Source organism: Heliangelus exortis, chromosome 21, assembly GCF_036169615.1.
Source record: "Heliangelus exortis chromosome 21, bHelExo1.hap1, whole genome shotgun sequence".
Taxonomy (NCBI): Eukaryota; Metazoa; Chordata; class Aves; order Apodiformes; family Trochilidae; genus Heliangelus; species Heliangelus exortis.
This window is the reverse complement of record NC_092442.1, coordinates 9,215,231-9,236,120: the sequence shown is the minus strand read 5'-3', so window position 1 is coordinate 9,236,120 and position 20,890 is coordinate 9,215,231. Positions and strand designations below refer to the sequence as shown.

General features: G+C 49.9%; 1 protein-coding gene across 4 annotated transcripts; it reads right to left on the bottom strand.

The window, feature by feature from the left end:
• Positions 1 to 178: 178 nt before the first annotated feature.
• Positions 179 to 20,364, bottom strand: DHRS11 (dehydrogenase/reductase 11). 4 transcript variants are annotated; one of them, XM_071765093.1, is made up of 8 exons: positions 20,170 to 20,277; positions 14,896 to 15,016; positions 9,244 to 9,453; positions 4,415 to 4,509; positions 3,860 to 3,989; positions 3,482 to 3,574; positions 2,773 to 2,838; positions 179 to 1,004 (listed from the first exon to the last, which is right to left on the bottom strand). In XM_071765093.1, the coding sequence occupies exons 2-8, from the start codon at positions 14,962 to 14,964 to the stop codon at positions 963 to 965; spliced, it is 705 nt and encodes a 234-aa protein (XP_071621194.1). In that variant the 5' UTR covers positions 14,965 to 15,016; positions 20,170 to 20,277; the 3' UTR covers positions 179 to 962. The 4 variants fall into 4 exon arrangements, with proteins under 4 accessions (XP_071621194.1, XP_071621192.1, XP_071621195.1 ...); XM_071765091.1 differs by lacking the exon at positions 14,896 to 15,016 and having other exon boundaries at positions 20,170 to 20,364; XM_071765094.1 differs by lacking the exons at positions 14,896 to 15,016; positions 20,170 to 20,277 and adding an exon at positions 14,238 to 14,349.
• Positions 20,365 to 20,890: the final 526 nt, after the last annotated feature.

Genomic DNA, 20,890 nt, shown 5'->3' with positions numbered 1-20,890 from the left:
TCTCTCTGAGTTTTTATCTCTGCACATAAACTCCCAACACTTCAGCTCCTCAGCATTTTCACAGCACCACACATCTCTCTAAGACTGACCAATATTTCCAGAAAAGTGTCAATGCATGCAAATAATCACCCACAAAAACACCAAGAGTGCTGGGAGATGATACCAAGGATAGAGGTGATCACAAGACAGCACACATTTAGTTTTTATTAAAAGTACCACACAACTCACTCTTACTGTAACTATGCCACTTAAATGATCATCCTAACCTGCAGGGGTACAGGTGTTTTTCCTCCAACTATTTACCTACCTACCTACCTAGAAATAAAGAGAAATAGCAAGCACACACATTTACACTTCCTCCAGCTTGGCAGGCATGATCCATGTGAAGAGGGAAGGGGGATCTGGGGAGGTTGTACACTGGGTTTAGGGCAGTGGAGCATGAATGTAGAAAATATCACATGCATGGTTACCATCAGGAATCAACCCAAGGAAAATAAACCCCAAAACCAGATGGATTCGTGTACAACATCCACTGGAAACCTCAGAGCCCAAGCACACTGAAGCTGGCAGACACCTTGTGCCACTTCACCTATGTCCAGACACAGCATCAGCAAATGAGCACAAACAAACCTTGAAAAGAAAGCAAAAGGCAGAATAAACCAGCCTGGAAACAACAACCTTCCCCAAACCACTTCCCTGCATTATTTTCAAACACATTTTACAGTTGCAGAAATGAGTGGGGAAGAAAAGAGACCCACTTTTTCTTTTTTTTTTCTTTTTTTTTTTTTTTCTTTTGTAAAACTGCCTCAGCACCAGCACCAGCTCAGAGAGAGGGAGAGAAAAATAATTCTTCCAAGGTGATCCTCTGATTACAACGTTGCCAGCCAGCCAAGGGAACCCCAATTGCCAGAGGGTTTGAAGTGGAGTGGATACACAGTGCTGCTCCTGGTCCTCTTCCTTTGCTAGGATACCTGCTCTGTGGGCCTCATCTGTATATCTCCAATCTGGAAAAAACACAGGATTTTACTGGAGCACTCGAGTCCAGCTTAAATCCTGCACTGGGCATTCCCACGTTGCAGATGAAGGAAGCTCCTGAGCCCACTGAGCCAAGATGAATAAATAAATAAAGGTGACTGGGAGTGCTCTGCCTTTGGCAGAAGGGATCAAAGCACAACCTGGTGAAGAAAGGGGTGTGAGATGACACAGATTACAGACTCCCATGGGTCAAAAGTCTTTAGTTTGATCCTGCTCAAGGAGGGTCAAGCAGAAGCACTGCTTGATCAGCCCCAGGCAGGACTTTTTATCCTCTTAAGAGGTCAGCTCAGCTATCCCTGCTGAGCCAGTGTCAAGATGCCCACGTTTTGCTCCTGGGGAATAATTGCTAGAGATGACCCAGGCTGCATTTGTGCTCTTTAATAAAGGTACAGCATTTGGAGCATGACTGCCATAGCTGTTGCTCATTATCATTTCATTTTAGTACAAAAAACACACCTCCATCCCTCAAGTCACCCCCCTCCACCCCTGGGGGAGGCTCTGCACTGAATTTTTTTGTAGCCTCTCCCTTTAAACATGAAGTGAGAGAACTTGGCACCAACCACAATAAAGAGATGCTTGGCTAGAGACCCTCAAGCTCCACCTGCCAGGTAAAATAGTATAAAAGTAGTTAATGTGGGAGAGATGCCAGGGAAGACACCACTGCAGGGACAGCCCTGACCCCAGGGACCAGCCAAGGGGCTGAGCCTCTCTTCCCCCCCAGTAGGATGCTTTTGGGTGAGATCTGAACACCAGTTTACCCCTTTTCCCTTTACCTCTTTTACAGTATAAATCTCTACACCCACAGTTTCTGACCAGGTCTCCCCCCCTTCCCTCAGAAATCTCTGCAGATTCCTCAGTATTTTCCACGTGCTGCTTTTTGCCACCTCTGGCAATCCAAAGGACTTGTATGCTATTGCTTTAATGGATCACAGTGTTGATGAATCTGGTGAGCTGATAAATCACTGAGCATGACCAAACCCCAGTGTGTGTCCTTGGTCCTTTCCTCACTCAGGTGGTGGCAGTGCTGCATCCAGACCCCTGTTTTCCAGCTTACTCCAGGGGAATTGGCTGCCACTCAGAACCTAAACCCAGCTGCCCCCAGCTCCTCTAATGCCTGAGCCTCAGCTGGATTTATTTCCTGCCAAACTCCTTTACCCTCCTTAACACAACAGCATCTCCAAAGGAGCAGAGTTCACGTGAGGGGCTGCTGAACCTCTCGTGACCAAAGTTTGCTTTTTGCAAGAGGAGCTTTTATGTTCCATGCACTAAACTCTGACACAGCCTCCTGTCTCCTCCCGCCTCCAGATCAAAGCTCTTCACTCATTCCTTGTTTCCCAGCAGGGAATTCCCTCTGGCACCTCACACCACCCTTGGGAAGGGGCACAGCACTTGGCAGGATCAGGCCCAGCACAGCGTTTGGCAACTGGTGAGCCCTGGTTCTGCTGGAACAGCACCAGCAAACCTCAGGTGGTACCAAACCCAACCAACATGTCCATATCCCATTCCCTCTGCCCTGTGCAGGCTTTCCCTGGGCTCAGAGCAGCTTTTGCTGGATCCAGGGGGCTACGAGCAGCCTGGGCAGCCCAATCCCAGAGCTGCCATCAGGGAAGTGTAAGCAAAGATCATCACTGCTAATCCCCAGCCTGGGGATATCTGCACTGAGCCCAGAGCTGGTACAGCACCTGAACCCTGATCAGCAGCAGTTCCCTCAGCACCCACCCCCCAGCCACAGCTCACCTGTACATGAGGGGGGGCACTGAGGACATATATGACAGCATTAGCCATATCTTCAGCTTTAAGACACTGGAAAGACAGGAAAGGGATTCTTAGTCCAAGGGCTCCTCAGGAAGTTAACCCCAAGATCACTTCTTTCCCAACCATCAGTAATGGGGATGTCACTGGGGCATGGCAGAAAGGTGCAAGCAAGCAGGAAAAAAAAAAATAACCCATTGCAAACTTAACAAAGGATGTGGCTGGTGCTGATAATTCTCCATTTGCTGTGAATAATCTTACTACTGTCACAGTAATTCTGCCAGGTCAGGCATCACCATCCTTATCAAAAATTACCAGAGGAGCACAAGGAATCCTGTGCCAGCCACCTGCAAGACAACACATTTCTTCTTGTGCAGGGATGTTTGCTTATTTTATCTTCAATAAAGAAGCCATTTACTGCCAAGTGTCAAAGCTGGCTGATACTCATTTAGAGGAACATCAAAAGAAAAGGAAAAAACACAGGGAGTTGGGAACTGAACCTGAATGAAAATTTACATAGTGTGTAAGTGTGTAAAAACAGAGGGTTGAGTGCTGAGACCTTGGGAATGTTTATTACAACCTGGAAAGCACTGGGCACTCTGCAGAACTAGTTCCTTGTGACATTAACTAGGAGAGAGACTGTTAAACCACAGACAGAGCCACTTCCCTCCGTTTCCATTTCTCCATGTCCTACCCGGATGCTCTCATAGGTGGCAGCAGCTCTCTCGGGGTCATTATCATGAAGTTTAAAAGCAAAGCCTGTTTCCACCAGTCCTGGAGATATACACTGGAAAAGAGCAGAGCACATCCTAATAGGATTTGTAATTCCCCTTCACTGAAAGAATTTAAAAAAAAAAAAAAAAAGGAGGGAAATCATTAGCACTGAAAAAGCCAAAAAAAAAAAAAAAAATCCCAAAACCAACCCAAAACCTTCTCCACTGTTTTTTTCTAGGGGAATGGTTTAAGAGAGCAGGCTTTGCCTTAACAACTCGTGTGACAGGTACCTTTAATTTTTTCCAAAGGAAAAGCCCTGTCCCATGGAGCCAGGAGGAGGGGAGCCCTTGGTACTCACTGTAGCTCTGATGTGGGTCCTGGCTTCTCGGAGCTCTTGCCTCAGCCCCTCTGTCAGGGCTGTGACTGCATACTTGGTGGCACTGTAAAAATGCACCACTGACTGGGGCACAACACTGTGGCCATTCATGCTGAGGAGAGAGCAGAAAGGGAGGTGCTGAGCACTGGGGAGGCAAAGCAGAGTCCTGAGAAAACAACCCAGGGGATGCTAATCCATCCTCCTGAACACAGACACGGGGGAGAGGTGAGGATTTCCCCCCTCCTGCAGGGAAAGGGCATCAGGAGAGGCTCCCATCAGCACAGATGTTGTCAGGAGCTGGTCAAGAAGTTTTAGTCTTCAGCCCTGGGTCACCACAAGTGGTTGGCATTACCCTTTTCTCCCTGGTTTGGTTTTTCTTTCGCTTAGACTGGAAAATCAACCATTGCAATCCTTGGAAAACCCTTCCCTGGGCACCATCAGTCCACTCCAAGGTTAAAGCTTCACCACCCAAACCCTCTCTGCAAGTTGGGAAGGCAAAAGGACCTGTGGCTGACCCCAGATTTCCCCCCTGGATACCTGTTAATGTTAATAATATGCCCATCATCAATGTTCCTCTCTTTCATGGACTGGTAGGCCTCCCGGGTGCAGATGCTCACAGCCATCACATTGACCTAAGAGGAGAGAAAAGCAGCAGACACTGAGGACCTGCAGCCCTTCCCTGGCACCTGGACCCAGAGTTTTCCAGGGTTCTTTGGGCCAGCACTGCTCAGCACATCCCAGCTGGGTTCAGCTCTGTCACCCTGCCATGTGCCCACTGCTAACACACAGATGCCTCCAGCATCTGCTGGCCATAAAATAGGGAGTCAAAGTTCCCAGGAAGATGGAGATAGGGAAATCAAAGCACCCAGAGGTGAGTGCAAGCTCTCTCAGCCCCAGCACTCATTGCTCAAGCTTCCAGTGGTTTAGATTTGGAAAAGCAGTTGAAAGGTAGAAGGTGTCTGCCAAAGCCTCCCAGAAAGGCTGGGACCACGTCAAGGCAAGGCCTATTTAACACTTTCCTAGCAAAATGAGCAGGCCAGGCAAGCCTGAAAACATCACTGTGAACTAAATATCAAATTTCTGGTGGATCAGAAGTCAGGTGCAACTATAAAGGGGAGGAGCAGCAGGAACAAAGCCAGGGGGAGAGTGAATTAAGGCTGGGGCAGAGGGCTGGCTATCCCTGCTGGAAAATTATAAACTAGAATGAGGCACAAAGGACATGCAGGAGAAGAACATTAGATTGGAGACCAGAAAATAAGAGGCAGAAAGGGCTGGATTTGAGAGATATAAGTACTGTAAGGACTCAGAGGGTGCAGAGACTCTGCAAGGCTCAGCTGACAGATCCTCTGGTCACTGCTGTGGTCTCAGGCATTTTTTCTGCTCATTCCAAGAGGCAGGGCTTGCAAGTTTCTGCCTTGGCACCAGATAAACAGCATCCTGCTTGGCTCTTGGAGCACCCAGGCAACACCAAGCAGAATCATCACCCTCATCCAAGTGCATTGGGTTGAGCACACAGTCACCACTGGATTTCTCAGCCATCATACCTGAACTACAGAGATAAATCCCCTGGCACCAGTCAAAGAAGTGTGTGTGCAAGGGAGAAACACAGCAGACATGTCAGGAGAATTGATCTTATGATCAGTTCAGCACTGAACTGGAGCAGGCAGAGGATCTGAAGGCTTTGGGAAAGGTCAAGGAAAGGAGGAGTAACCTGCTATGTTAACCAAGCCTTTCAGGTACAGATCCTGGCAGCTGTTAGCATCAAAATTCTCCATGGCAAAAGATCCCTGTGTCCCTCCTGCCCCAGGACACTCTGAACCCAGCAGGCAGAGCATCTTTGGAGGCTCCACCTGTAGCCACTAGAGGGTAACATCACCTAAAGCCTGAGCTCAGACTGAGCACTGATCCCTTCTGGGAGCAGAGTTACAGCATCTCCACTGCTGCCAAAGCAAGATGCTATTCAGCAGCCACAAGGGGAAGTCCAGAGCCTGTGTAACACACTGCTACAACACAACAACTGCCTGGGATGGCCTTGCTGCCTTTTCCCAAGAGCACCCAGAGGATTTGGGGGTGAAATCCCATTTCAAAATGCAGTGCAGGCACTCAGGAACCTTCAAACACACCTGGGAAATGAGCAGGTCCTAGGGCTGTGTCACTTGGGGAGACACAATCTAAGGGCTATGGGGTTACAAATACCCAGGGCAAGACATTTTTCAGCCTTGTTCCTATTTTAAGAACAAAAGGTTCAAAGGTCCCTTAGCAAAGAGGGCAACACATCTGTGCTCTGCCTTCCCCAGCATGTGGCACAGGGCAGCAGGGCTGTGGCTGCCACCTGTGTGAGCCCAGCAGCACCAATGAAGGGACATTTCCTAGGAATTAATGACTTCCAATTGCCAGGTTGGGAGAACATAAAAGATCCTGTGCCTGGAAGTGCTGAGCCTCTTCACTTCCCAGAATCAGCCTTCTCTAAGGCATCAAAATAAATATCCCAGCTCCCAGTTGTTGGTTTTTTTTTAATTTTAGCATTAAAACACAGGTTTCAGAAAACATCTCTGCACAGCTGGTGGATAAAAGCAAGAAGAGCAGAGCCTTGCTGGTCAATGAATTATCCTGAGAAGAAACAAACTTATTTAGTGTGTGGAGGAGTGAGAGGATGTGTGCTGCAGTGCTTTGTGCCCTGAACAGCACAAACAGAAAGTTCAGCTGGAATTCCTGGCTGTAAAGGTCAGTAGGTAAAATGTGAAGGAGCTGTAAAAATCCCAGAGCCTGGAGTCAGTGTGTACACAGCTACTCCTGCACGGATCAGGACTTTGCTCCAGCCTCCTGGCAAGCCCAAGCTCAGAAACTCAGAGTGAGGGAAGGGGGAAAACTGAGAACCCCAAAGATGAGGGGCTGGGGTTGTGCTCCCTCCCTGGCACACACCAGTTCCCAACAGGAGATGCAGCTGCCCCATGGGAAGAAGTACCAGACAATGAGGAACTGGATAAAAAAAAATAAAAAGAGGATGAAAAAGTACATGATAAGATGGTTTTGACTGTTAGATGTACAGAAAGAAATTTAATGGAATACGTGTACCGAGAGGAGAGCCTGGAAGGAGACAAAGCCTCCAAGCTCATAAAAAATGCATGGAAGCAAAAACTGATCTCCCCAAAAGAAAAAAAATGCCTTTAATTTAAAGCCCTAATGCCTCCTCAATCAATAGATTGATGGCTGTCTCACAGAGCCCACTCAGAAACTCTCCAGCAGCATCTCCCACCCTGCTGCTCTGCAACACGGTTCTCCCAGGGACCTTTGGCAGGAGCCTCCTTGCTCCCACTCAGCTCTGCAAAGCCCAGTGGCCCGTGAAAGGTGCTGGCAAGCTTCCCCTGTCCTGACCCTCTGAGAGCTTCAGAGCATGCAGAAAAAATCAGGCCTGGCAAGTGTTTCCCTGGGGCTGGAGTGTTTCCCTGTCACTGCACATCCCTCCCTGCACCCTGCTCTGCCCACGCTTGGAGAGCAAGATTCCCAAGCTGGGAGGTTCCAGACACAAAACTGAGGCCAGATGGCAAAAGGAAAATCCCTGAGCTATTTTCTGCTGCTTCCCAACAGGCTGCAAAACAAACCACAGGCTTGCCAGGCTGTGTAGGCTGAGGTGGGTGAAGCTCTGGAGGGTCCCAGGTCTTCACCTTCAAGGTGTGAGCGTTGTTCAGAGAATTACACACAAACCAAGAGCAACCCCACCAGCTGCTGGGAGGAAAAAAGAAAAAACTGTCAGGAAATGAAGCAAGTTGGGGTGTCTCAGTCTGCTCCCAGGGCTACAAAAGCATTTTTGACAAGGAGAGCAGATACAGCCACACAGCTCACCCCTGGGAATCAAATATTCCCCCAGCCTGGATTCCTCACACTCTTTGTGAAGCTGCCTCTCCTCCCATCACCATCCAGGGTGCAGACAGCAGCACCCACAGGCTCCCAAACCCCAGCTCAGGGCACTCCACACCAAACCTGGGAGCATCCCATACAGAACAATCACTGTCCCAAAATCTTGCTCCCTAAAAATGGTGGAAGGTGAGGCCACGGGAACTCCCACCTCAACAGCCAAGGAAAGGAGCACTGAAGAGTTTTCAGGTGGTGAAAGCCCCAGGTGCCCCCCAGCTGCCCCCCTCCCAGAGAACAAAAGGTCAGCAGAACAAAGAGAACCTGGGGTGAGGGACATGCAGCACCCACACAAGATCCCAGGACAAGGAATTTACAAGGTGCAGGTGACCCAGAGGGCCAGGCTGGCAGCAAAACAACCTTGGGAAGTGCTCTGCTTCACACCAGCTCAGCTCAGCTCCACTTCACTTCATTTTCTTTAAAGACTCCATGGCAACAGGGGACAGGGAGAAAGGGCTGTGCAGTGACCCAGGCTGGACAACCCACAAAAGCCTGGCCAGGGCAGACAAAGCTGAGCAGCCAGCAGACTGGCCTAAAAATCCTAACGAGAACTTAATTAGCCAGGATGTGGCAGCTCTTGCCCTGGCAGCAGGAGTTTGGGGCCTTGCTGTACCTCTCTGGTTTGCTTTACTCATCCCCTGAAGCTGCTGCTGGATGCCACAGGAGTGTCCCAGCTCACTCTGCTTTTCCAACAGAGATGTCTTTTCCTTCCCTGGGACAAGCTGCCACAGCTGCTCCAAGGCTCTGAGTTCAGCCCTTGCTCCTACATGGATGACACTTTGACATGCAAAAGGAGGAGGGGAAAATCCCCTCTGTGAAAAGCCCCTGTTCCAGCCAGAGCTGCAGAATGGGCCATACCAAAGGCCATGCTACCTGGCCATGGCTGCCATGTCCAGAAAAGGGCTACCACATAATGATAAAAGATGGAGAAGTCCCCAAAAGATGTGCAGCAGCATCTCAGGACAGCAACACCCAGGGAGCAGTGCTGGTGGCATCAGCTCCCAGCCTGGTGTATGAAATTGCTTCATTCACACCCAGCTCTAACCAGATTATGGGCAGAAAATTAAGCTATAAAGACAAAAAACACTGCAGGTTTTGAAACCAAAAGGAATCCACCCATTCTACAACCCACTGCTACAACTAACAGGATTAGCTACAGAAGCCAGTCCTTGACATTCAATTTCCTGTTTTATTGAAGAAAAAATGGGAGGCTCATCACGCTTTCTTTAGAAAGCCACTGAACTCAAAGAAAAAGTTCTACTGAAGGTTTTGAGTGTTTTCATACTCCCAGGTGAAGGCAAGTGGCTCAGAAGTGTGAGATCTTTCTGGGCCATGGCAGAGCCAGGTGGGAAGCAGCTCCTCAGCTCTGCAGGTGTGAAATCAGTAGGTGAGGACATTGGTGCTGCTGTCCAGGAGAAATCCAACCCTAACCCAGTTCCTGAGGCACTACTCACATCTATCATTGTCCTCCAGCCCTCTGTTTTCCCTGAGAGCAGGGGCTCTGGGCGAGCCAGCCCCGCGTTGTTGATGCAGACATCAACTCCTTGGTGAAGGGTCCTGATGGCAGAGAACATGGAGAGGATTTCCTCTTCGTTGGAGAGGTCACATTTGTATGGGATGAGGGTCCCGGGGTAGCCGGCGCTCTGGCATTCAGCTGCCAATTTCTAGGGAAGAGAAAAGAAGGGAAAAAAAACAAAAGAACCAACCATCAGCCTCCTCCTCTCCTGCCAGTTGCTTAAAAACACACCCCCGGGCTAACAAAACCCAGCAGCTCCCTGCAGAGCCCATTTTAAGAGCAGGCACTGGGGAAGAATCATTGTAAATGCTAATGAAATAAAAAAGCAGCCTCAATAGGGATGAGGACCTGAGCCCTTCAGCCTCCCAGTTATTAAACTGGGGACCCTCTGCACCCACCCAGCACCCCAGGCAGCACCGGGGTGAGGAGGTGCTGGGAAAACACAAAGAAATACAGCCAGGGCATTGGGCTGCAGGTCTGCCCCACTCAAACAGGGCACGCCTGGCAATTCCTCGTTAGGCATTCCCAACAATTATCCCAAGGATCCAGGTCTTTGAGGAGGCTGAGTGACACCGAGCAAAGGAAAGGCCGAGAGCTGCCGACGCAACAGCCGCATCCTCCCGAGGATGCCCCGTGGCCCCTGATGCTAATGAGAAGCAGCATCTCATCCCTTGATGTGTCATATTGGTGACAGTGACAGCTCCCAGCTCCAGGAGAGAGCCACGTGATGTCTGGTTCCTGGGGAGAGCTGGACCCTGGCTACAAACCTCCACCAAATCACTGCAACACCTTCGCCGCCCTGACATTTCGGGGGGTGCAATAAAAGCTGCTCTGGTGCCAGGGCCTGCTCTGCCTCCCCTCCCTCCATGCCAAGACTAATTCACAGCTGGTTAGAAAAAGGAGGAGCGAGGCTGGGAGCAGGGAACAGCAAAGAAAAGTGGCTGCTGAATATCCCAGCCCCAGCCCAGCACCTATCCTGGAGCTCAGCCAGAAAGGGGAAACTGGACCAGGAGCCACAGCACCCAGGGCCACCTGAGACACCACCAAGAAGCTTGTGCTGGAGGGGACAGCTTCAGGGAAGGCATTGCAGCAACACAAGGGTTGTTAGTGTTGTTATTATTGTTATTATTATTATTATTAAAGCTCACATCACCAGGCAAGAAGGGGACTGAGATGCTGAGATCAGCCTGGAGATCAATAGAGCCCAACAGCATCACACACTCTGGACATCTCTGTTTGGGCTGGGCTTGACAATATCTCTGCTTGATGGAGAACAAAGATGCCCCTGGGACTGAACTGAGCCTCTCTGTACCCCCCTGGGTCTGGTTTTACTGTGCTGTGCATGCAATCTTGGTGACTGTGTGCTGATAATATGAGAAAAATAGACACTATTTCATGATCAGAGTGCACACTTGAGAAAACAGTTGGGGGGGGGGGGGGGGGAAATCTGCAAGAGCAGCATTTAGAAATCTGAAAGCAGTATGGAGACCTGCTGGAAGGTGCTAAACCACTCCAGGGATGGACAGAGGAGGGAAAAATGGGCAAGGAGCCCTTCAGCCATGATCTTCAGAACCTGGCATCAAGGTAACAGCTTCAGAGCTCTCTCCACCCCAGTGCTCAGACTCAAGCACTCCACTAAGGGATCCATCCCATTCACTATTTGCTTGTGAAGTACCCTGCCTCATGGCTAGCATTTTTTCTTCTTTGTTCACCAAGTCATAGCCAGAAGTATGGCCTTAATTTGCTCTTGGAAGAGGGCTGGTGCATCACTGAGCAGCATCCTGCATCCCAGAGCTGCCGGAAGGAAACACCTTCCAGCTTGTGGCAGGAACTGCTCCAGCTGAACTCAGATCAAGCAATGGCAATGACTCTAAAAGATGAGAAACACAAGCACGAGGGATTGGGATGAACCTCCCCAGAAGAGGAGAGCTGGCTGGAAGGGAGGAGGGCTCATCAGCATGGATAGGAAAGGGCAAACAAGCTCCCCCCCATCCCAGAGGGAAATGTTGTCTTTAATATCTCCACTTCCATGTTCAGCTGTCCCCTCAGTGGGGACAGACAGGGCCTAAACCCCACTGGGATGAAGCAGCAGATGAGCTGAGGGTGCTCAGGACAGCAGTGACTGCCGTGGTGGAGCTGCCCATCCTCTTCCCCCAGGCACCCTCCTTGGCTCATGCCTTGGATACACCAAGAGGAAGCTCTTTGCCACAACTGACCAGAGCAAGCAAGTATCCCTCAAGATCCTTCTTTTCTTGTCTGGTGTCTCACAGCTTCAAATGAGCCTCAACATGGATCCTTTCATCTCCCAGCCTACACTTGTGTTAACAAATTCTCTTTGAAAGTGAAGTGCTGAACACACCACTGACACCCAGGCAGAGCTGAACGTGCTTCAGCCACCTCGAGATAAAGAATCATCACAGGCTCTTCAAAGAAACATCAACTGCAGGCAAGGTTTGCAAGAGAAAACTTCTGCAAGGCAACTCCCTGAATTTGGGAGCTTGCAATATTTTTTCAGAGCATCCCCTGAGTTAATTACTGCTCGATGCACTTCAGGCACACCAAACACACAAGGAGGAAAAAAAAAAGAAAAGAAAAAAAGCTATTTTTCCATTTTTCATAAACAACTCAAGAGCAACAGCAACACAGAAGAGGAGCAGTGAGCCAGTGCCCCAACAGATGGAGATCTGAAAGGAGACCTGAGCCTCAAAACACCCAGCACCTACCTACATATAAGACAGACAAAGAAAAACACCTGGTCACACTGCTACCTGTGCACTATTTAGTTCCTCTTAAAGGTCTAAAAGGATTTCTTGCATTTGCAGCCCATTTTCCACATGTTAACAGGGCCTCAGCCCTCCCAAGAAGGGGTTAATGCTCTTTGCATGCAGGACACTTGGGGAGGGCACAGTGCCACGTGTTTGGATTCAGTCCTGGCAAAATGATTTTTACAAAACTAATAGATAAAAACATTTAAAGGGACTCCTAAGGGGAGGGAAAAAAGAAGAGTCACGTAGGGCTTTATTTGGGAAACCATCCTATTAACTTCAGCCACATTTAGTTCAGAGAGATTAAAGCCAGAAGAGCCATTAGGTAATTTTTAATCTAGCCTGCCATTCATCACAGGTACTTGCATCCTACTGATTCAGCTTATGTTTAAAACCAAGAAACCAACTGGAAAGAAACTGAAGTCACCCCAATTACTTTTGCCATCTAAAGGAAATGAAGGAGAAAAATCCTAACGAGCAGCATCACAGTTGTGAAATAAAGCTGGGGGCTTACAAATCCTTTCATTTGACTGATTGGCAAGTTTGAGGCTTCTTTTAATTAAGATTTAATACCAGTGCAACAGCATAATAGAGGAAGAGATAGACAGTGAATAAGGCCCCAGACTGGGGTTTATTTCCATAGTGTGCTCTGTGACCAGGGGCAAGATTCAGAGCTGCTTCCCCATCTGTAAAATGCAGATAATCACACTGAGCCCCTTCCTGCTGCTGCCAGGGACCTGGGGCCTTTTCCCTCCCTGTGATCCAGAGAGGAATATTACAATTCCTCCAGGTTCTTTTGCCTAAGCTCTGGGTGCCCAGACAGGGAGTCTAAAAGAAGGTTTCACATGAAGTGAAGTGATTCTCCTAAGGTGAGCCTGAAATCCATGCTTTGGGCTGATTCTTACCAATCCATGCTCCTCACCTCAGATCTGTCCCTGCTCCAGAGCAGAAAGCAGAAGGCTGGGGATGGGAAAGCTCAGAAAATAGAATTTATAGGGAAGAGCAAACATGCAGTACTCAGCTGGAGGCACCCAGACCAGACCTAGTGTGGATAAAGGAGCAGCACCAGTTTCAGAGCATCCCCCTGGTAAACAGAGGTCACATCTTCCCAGGAGACTGCTCCAGATTCCTGCTGCTTTTTTCCAACTCTCTTTGTTCCCTGCACTTTTTCAGTAGCTAAACATCCAAGATATTTTTTTCCTAGCTCACCCAATTTTACATTTACAATGACACACGAGGCAAAGTGCCCCAACATCCCTGCTGCTCCCTTCAGGCACCCAGACAACCACTCCTTACCCCTCAGAGCTGAAGCCACTAAAGATTTCTTTCTTTTTTTTTTTTTTTTTTTTCCACTGTTTGCTCAGATCACGTTGCTCCAGGCTGGCATGGGGGAGGAGGAACCACACCACTCCCAGGGTGACAGCTCATTAGAGCAATCTCTCCTGCTTCCTCTGAGCTGTGAGGAGCCTAAACCAAGCATCCCAGGTGCCTGCCTGCTCTTCAGCTCCAACACACACCCACAGGGAGGTGCTTCCCTTCCCTAAAAAACCTGGGACTCTCATTCCAAGCCTGAAGATTGCATCTTGCCATCTCAGCTGCCATCACACCCAGGGGCCAAGGACCACGCTGCTGCTCCAAGACACCCGAGGGCCAGCACACAGCAGGGCTGATGGTCCCTCTTGGATCGCTGCCCATTCCAGCAGGAATTTCCAAGGAAACCTGCAAACAACACCCCTTGGAGGGCAGGTGCCACAGTCATGGCATGTGCCTTCTGTGTCACCCCCACCACACCCAAACCCACCTCCACTATGCTCAGGGAACTGAAAAAAAACCAAAACAAAACAACAAAACCAACCTACTTATTTCTTTTAATTAAATCAAACTCTACCTGATCGTGCAGCAGTGGAGCTCTGGGGTGCCTGGGGACACCCTGAAGATCCAGGGTGTGAGCAGAGGGCTGTGGAAACCATCAGTCCACCCTGAATAAGTGTGTGATAACTGAGTACATCACCATTCCTTGTGGGAAAGAACCAGGAGCATCCTGGGGACACTCAGGACCATTCTCAGCTCGGTCACAAGTTCATCAGGGCCTTTCCTTCTTCCCAGCCCTTGTGTCCCCACTGGTGTCCCCACCCCTGAGACAAAGCAGCAGCAGATGACAACCCACCAGGGAGCTCTTCATTCCAGGACAACCCCAAACACTTCCCCCAGGGGCACCCAGAGGGATAAAACTCCTCCTGGCACAGCCACTGCCTTCTGCAGAGCTTCAGCTTTTTAACAAGCCCCAGGAAAACCTCCATCAGAGTTACAAACCTGAAACACAGATCAGACCAAAAAAAAAAAACAAAAAAAAAAAGCCCCACAAAAAACCAACAAAACCCTCCCATGTCTGATTGCTGCTCCCAGGGCAGGTGTTACACAGGGAAACTGAGGCACAGGACTGCTGCCTGCCCTGCCCTGTTTCATAGGAAGGCAGAGGCTGACCAAGAGCCCCACCACATCCCCCAAATCCCAGCAAAGGCTCAGTTATTCCTTATTTTTAGGGCTCTGAGCACACCCTGGTATCACTGCAAAGCCCAAAGAGAAGCAGAGAAGGGGGGGTCTGCAATAAAACATTTTAAAAGCACATTTAGGGGGGAAGTTTAAAAGCAACCCTTCCCCATGTGCCTCCTGAGCTTCAGGTCTGAGGAAAACCACAGGGACAGCAAAGCACTTGTTCCCACTCTTCAGTCCAGAAATTACAGGATCTCTTCCATATTTATCAGGGAAGGATCTGGCCAGGGCCAAGCAGCAATAAAAGCACCTCAGAGGCCATGGGTACCCACCAGTCCTGAGGCAAGACAAACACAAAACAAGCCCTTCCAGAGGCCAAGGAGATTCTGAAGGTCATTCATTTACAGGGGGACCTTGCCTTGGGATTTTCCTGCCTGGATCTGCTCCTCCTGCCTGGAAAAAAAAAAAAATCATTTATCAGGCTACCAGGCAGGACACCAGAAGGATGGGAGAGAGGGGGCAGTGAGGTCCATGATGAGTGTGGCCAGCAGCTCCTCCACCTTTGGCACGGGGAGGGTGGGAGCCAGGCACCAAAATTCACATTTCTCACATTCAGCCACACAGATGTAAGGCACAAAAGAGAGAAGTGTGGGCTCAGAGGAAAACCTGGGTTTTTAGGAACACCCTCTGAAAGCCAGCCCTGGCTGTAAGGCAGAGGAATCCCACCTGGGAGACCAAAATTCCAAGCAGTTGAGCTCCACACCATCAATATGATTTGCACACAGTGTAATTTAACTCCACAATCAGGGACTGAGCAACAATTCTGCCATGAATTAAGCAGGGAGGTGATGAGGCAGCCCCACACATGGCTCCTCAGGATGCTCAGCTCCTGGGAGGAAGGCTCAGCTGCTTCTTCCTCCTCCTTCCAGCCCAGCTCTGCCTCCTGGAACAAGCAGCAACCTCCAGAGATTGCTCTGCTCAAACCTGCAGCCAAGAGCTCTGCTTATCAGGGGCTGCTCCTTGAGCAAGATCTAACCTTGACAACACAGTCCCTGTTATAAATGTTACCTTTGATCAATAACTGTCACCAATGCATTACAATTAATTGGTTAAACCTTGTCTTTTAAACCACATTTATTGCTCCCTGCACAGCTCGCTCTCTTAACAAAGAAAGGATTTTTTTAATATTTTTTTTTTAATACATGACATCCAGGATTAGACCTCTCCAATGCCTTGAAGCAGACCATTACCTGAGGACCCCCACCTCCTCCTGATGCTCTGGGAAGGCAGAGGGTTCCCTCACCATCATCTCATCCCTCTGGGTCTGCCACAGGGCCTGCTGTCTGGGGATGCCCTCTGGTCTCCAGGGAGCAGCCAGACACTTTATTTGGTGTCTCCAAACTCCCAACAAAACTCCAGCAGAACCAAGACATTCCCAAAGCAGACCAGAGGGCTATGAAGAAAAAAAAAAAATCTATAAACAAACACATAATTTAAGAAAAAATAAGTAACAGATGCCTCTGGCCACCTTACAGCAAGGTAGGGGAGGGATGAGTGAACTGCTGGAAGATTCCCAGCAAAGCTGAGTGCTGCCTGACCTGACCTGAAGCAGGAGGCACTGACCCAACTGGAGCTTCCTCCCAGGCAGCCAGCACTGGGACCTGACACCACTTTTGTCTTTCTTTACAACTATTAAAAAAAATTAAAAAAAAAAAATATATATATAAGCGTATAATACCAAGCATCAACTTCAAAGTTCTTAGAACCAGCTCCCTGTCTCCTACCTTCTGCTGCTCCAGAAGAAAAGTTCCCCCATGCCTTTACCCCAGAGCCATCCCCTGCATTCCCCACAACCCCCCCAGCTCTTCCCTCACACCAGGGGAAGAACACTGCAAAATAAAACTCAGGAATAGAAGCCCAGAGAGGGGTTTGCCAGCTGGGGCAGGGGAAACACTGTCCCGTGCTCTCCCTTTTTTTGTGCTGCTCCAAGGAGTCAGGCATTAAATACAAATTTAGGGAAAACATCAGGGGAAAAAAGAAAATTGAAGAGTTTGTAGTGAAGCCACCAAAAGCAACTCTCTGCCTCCTGTCCAGGTCTTAACCTGCTGGATTCTGCACCAGGTAAGGAAGTCATGAAATCCCAGCAAGTCCTCGTGCAGGCTGGAGAGCCAAGTGCTCAGCAAGCAGTTTTCACCAAAGCTTGGGCTGCTAAAAACCTCTCCTGGCTACCTGACTAAGGCCCTGAGGCTTGGTCCTGGCTTGGAACACATGGAGGTATCTGAAAAGCAGAAAAGACTCAGTAAAAAAGCCCCCACCAAAAAGTCTGTGACAGCTGGTAGTACCTCCAGGCTTCTCATTTAAAACAAGCTTTCAGCCCAAATTATCTCCTGGCATGCAAAAGTAAAATAAATCCATCCTAATCCTTGGTGTTGGAATATTGAAGTTACTGCTGGGTGAGCCACACAACAGAGTCCCACACACACACACACAAGTGGCACAAGAAGGGAACACACAAGGGTCACAACCAGGCAGGAGGAGAGGGGGGAACCCCAGCCCCCAGCACCTGCACAGACAAAAATGTGACCAGGAAATCCAAATCCAGTGGGAAACAGGAGCACTGAGGGCAGCTGGAGCACTAACTCCAGGCAAGGTGAGCACGGGGCTTTTCTACAGAGCCAGTGGAAGAAGGGGAAAAAACCCCAAAACAACACCAAAAGATATTCTTGCAGGTTTTGTAAGCCATTAACATTTTTATTTCAAAAGTCAAATAAGGAGCACTGGAGTTATGACACAAGTTTAATACTTTGCAATTCCCTCATTATCTTGCCTCAAGCCCTTATCTGATTTTCCAAGAGATTAAGAAATCTTGACATAGCATTTATTGCCCGAGTTCAGATCCACACCACAGATTCTTTCAGTCACCACTTTCCTGTAGGTTATAAAACCACCACACAGAATGGTTCCAGCCACTTTACCTGAAAATAGATGAGTAGTGCAGAGCATTAATGAAAACAAATGAGCCTGCATTGCTGGTTTCAAACCCTGCCATTTGCACTCTTTCCATTTCAAGCTGCCTGGATTTATTTTTTTGGGGTTCTCTCCTCTGAACACCATTATCCACAGTGGTATTCACAAATTATTCAGGGCATTTATACAGCAACAAGATTTGTCCTGCAGCAATTCCAGATGTGATGCTCTAAGCTCTCCTTTATTCACCTCTGGCAACACCAAACCCTCTGCTCCTTCATCCTGCTCTCATCCCTCTGCCACTGTCCCCATCCTGCACGAGCCCCTCTCCCCAAATCAGCACATCCCTGGAATCCCCACCAAGGATGCCATCCTCCTCCTGACCAACAACAGCTTGGAAAACCAGCAGCCTGAGAGAACAGAGTGTGTTTTGGGGGGAGATCTGGTGCCACAGTAACTTCCCAAGGGAAGGACATGCTGCTGGGGGAGCATCTTCAGCACAGCCCTCCCCATTGCCCCGAGCATCCCAGGCCCTTCCAGTGGGCAGGAATCTGGCTGGCAGCTCCCAAGATGTGCTCTGGCTGCATCACCACCATGGCAGCTGTAGCACAGCCCCCTCACACACACACAGCACCAATTCCTGCTCCTAGAGATGGCTTCTCACAGCCACAGCCAAAATCCCAAGCGCCAGCCTGAGCCCAGCACTCCAAACCCTCAACATTTTCCTCCTTTTTTTAAAAAATAAACTAGGAACGAAAGCATAAGGTGAACCTCCTGGAGGAAAGCTTAATTAACATAAACTCTGCTCTGAAGGCACAGCAGGAGTCACCTGAGCCAACCCAGCATCCCTGGCAGCCAGGCTGAGGTGATGGACCCGTTCCCAGAGTCCCTGCACCACCCCGTGCTCCATCACCTTCCCAGCAGCATCTCCAGGCTTTTCTTCCTCTTTAAGGAAACCAGCTCCAAAATAAGGAAAACCAGAACAGCAACAGAGCAAAACACAGCCCAGGCAGCCACCAAAACAAACGACCCCCTGGTGCAAACACAGCTCAGTCCTTAGAGGGGAGAGGATTAAAAACCAAGCAGGGACAAATATCATCTGCAGTATTTAGCACAAGGCTTTGAAACTCAACAGTAACAGAGGGTGCCAAACACTCAGCACATGTGCACACCACAGAACCTCATTGCTCCTGTCTGAAATCTACACTGTGTTTTTGCCAGAGAAGTCTCAGAAAGGAAGTGAACCCCTCTGAAGCACCCAAAGAAAATAAAAGTTACATTGATATTCTTTACCAAAAAGGAAAACGAAAAACCAAAGAAAAAGCAATCCTGGAAATGCCAATATTGAAAAATATTTTTCAGACCTTTTTTGGAGAGGAATGGGAAGCACCAGCATCCTTTACAGCATCCTTGATCAGGTCCTGTGAGGCTACAACAGCCTCCTGAGACCTGGCTCTGAAAGTGCCTTAAACACCCTGAGGCACACGTGGGAAAGGCTCTGGAGAGCTCAGCTTTCCCTGTAAACCGCGGTATCAAAACGTCAGGAAGTCCAAAATTAGAAGCAATCCCCAAAGGACAGTTAAATTAGGCTGCCTGGTGTATTTTCTCCTCTCTGGTGTCTTTCTGATTCACACTAAAGCATGGAAAAAGTTTCTTTCTTTAACCCCTCGTCTCAGCAACACCAGCAACCTCAAGCCTTTTTTTCCACGATTTTTTGGGACAATTTGTTCTTGGTGGGGTCATCCATGTAGCAGTGATTCCCTGTCACCTTTGCTAAGGAAAGGCAAACCCTGGGTGTTGGTACAGATCCCCTTTGGCTGGGCAGGCACCAAACCACCCAGGTGAAAATATTTAAACTCCTTGATTAGAACTTTTTTCCTCCCCCAGTGGAAACTTTTTAAAAGGCAAAGAAGCTGCAGCTCACACCACTGCCCACCAACACATCCAGCTACAAAACAACATCCCACAGAAACTATTTCCTTGAAGCATCTTTTATTTCCAACCCAGCACCCTGAGGTTTTTGACTTCCAGCAGGAGATGCTCATCAAGTAACACACGAACCAAACTCCTATTCCAGTGTAGCTGATGAGAAACCCCACCTGCAGAAACCCTGCATGCAGACCAGACCCCATTTCGCCCTCCACCCCACGGGGTTCTACGGCACCTTCATCACTCTCCCTCCTCCTCACAACCCCCGCACAGGGTCGGGCACCCAGATGCTATTTTCACCCCGGAGAAGAGGTCGCTCACAAAACCAAAAATCCCCCCCAAACGGAACCTGTTCCTTAGGCAACTCCCACCCCCCCGTCCCGCCTCCTTTTAGGGGGGGATAAAACCCCCAGGAGGCTCCGTGAATGGCCCGCCCCCCCCCCTGCTGCCCCTCGCCGGGGTCCGGACCCGAGGACCCAACCGGGCAGCGGGGAGGGGACTCCGGAGGGGCCGCTCCTCTCCCGGCGCTGCCCGGGGAGGCTCCGGCTCCAACCCCCGGTGGGGAGCGGGGGAAGCGGCCCCCACCCCAACCTTCCCCGGGTGAGAACCCGAGGGGAACCCGGTCCGTGAGATCCCCAGAGCCCCGGCGCCCGGGAGGGAGGGCAATGTCCCCGGTGCGGTCCCCATCCCTTCCCCCCAGCCCCGGGTACCTCGATTTTGTCGACGCTCCGAGCGCACCCCACCACCTTCATCCCGTGCTGCACCAGCGCCCGCGCTACGGCCGCCCCGATCCCCACCGAGGCGCCGGTGACCAACGCGACCCGCCCGGTCCAGCGCTCCATGGCCTCGGCCCGGCCCCGCCACCGCCTCCGCGCACAATGCGCAGCCCGCCCGCGCCCAGAGGCCACGCCCATAAAGACCACGCCCACCCAGACCACACCCACACTGACCACGCCCACATCGACCACGCCCCCTCCGCCTTCCATGCACCGAAGCGGCGAGGGCTCAGCGGGAAAGGGGAGCGGGGGACGCGGTTTGGGTTTGGGTTCTGTTTTTTTAATCTCCCCCAAGCGGCCCCCGGGTGTCTGAGGTGAAATGGTGTGAAAGGGAGGGTTTGTTTTCCTGGTGAAATCCCAGGTAACAAAGAGATGGGTGGGGTTAAAAAATAATAAAAAAACCCAAACGGTTCATTAAGATGAAATGGGGGGAGGTGATGCAATTTTGGCTCCACGGAGGAGCTGGTGCAGTGAAAAGGGCCCTGCAGCCCTCAGAAAATCTGTAGGGGCAGTGGGGGCAGAGTCATTCTGCAAGAAGCAAAGCCCAGGTACACACAGCAGCTCCAGTACCCACAGCTCTCCCGTGGCAGCACTGAAAGCAAAGTCACCTTCATTCCTTTCTCCCCCCTGATTTCAGCTCCTGGTGAAGCACAAA

Coding starts and splice junctions, on each gene's coding strand:
- DHRS11 (XM_071765091.1), bottom strand. CDS start 20,301: ATGGAGCGCTGGACCGGGCGGGTCGCGTTGGTCACCGGCGCCTCGGTG. Junction 4,510..9,243: donor GCTGGAGGACAATGATAGAT/GTGAGTAGTGCC, acceptor CTCTCCTCTTAG/GTCAATGTGATGGCTGTGAG. Junction 3,575..3,859: donor GGACCCACATCAGAGCTACA/GTGAGTACCAAG, acceptor GCTCTTTTCCAG/TGTATATCTCCAGGACTGGT.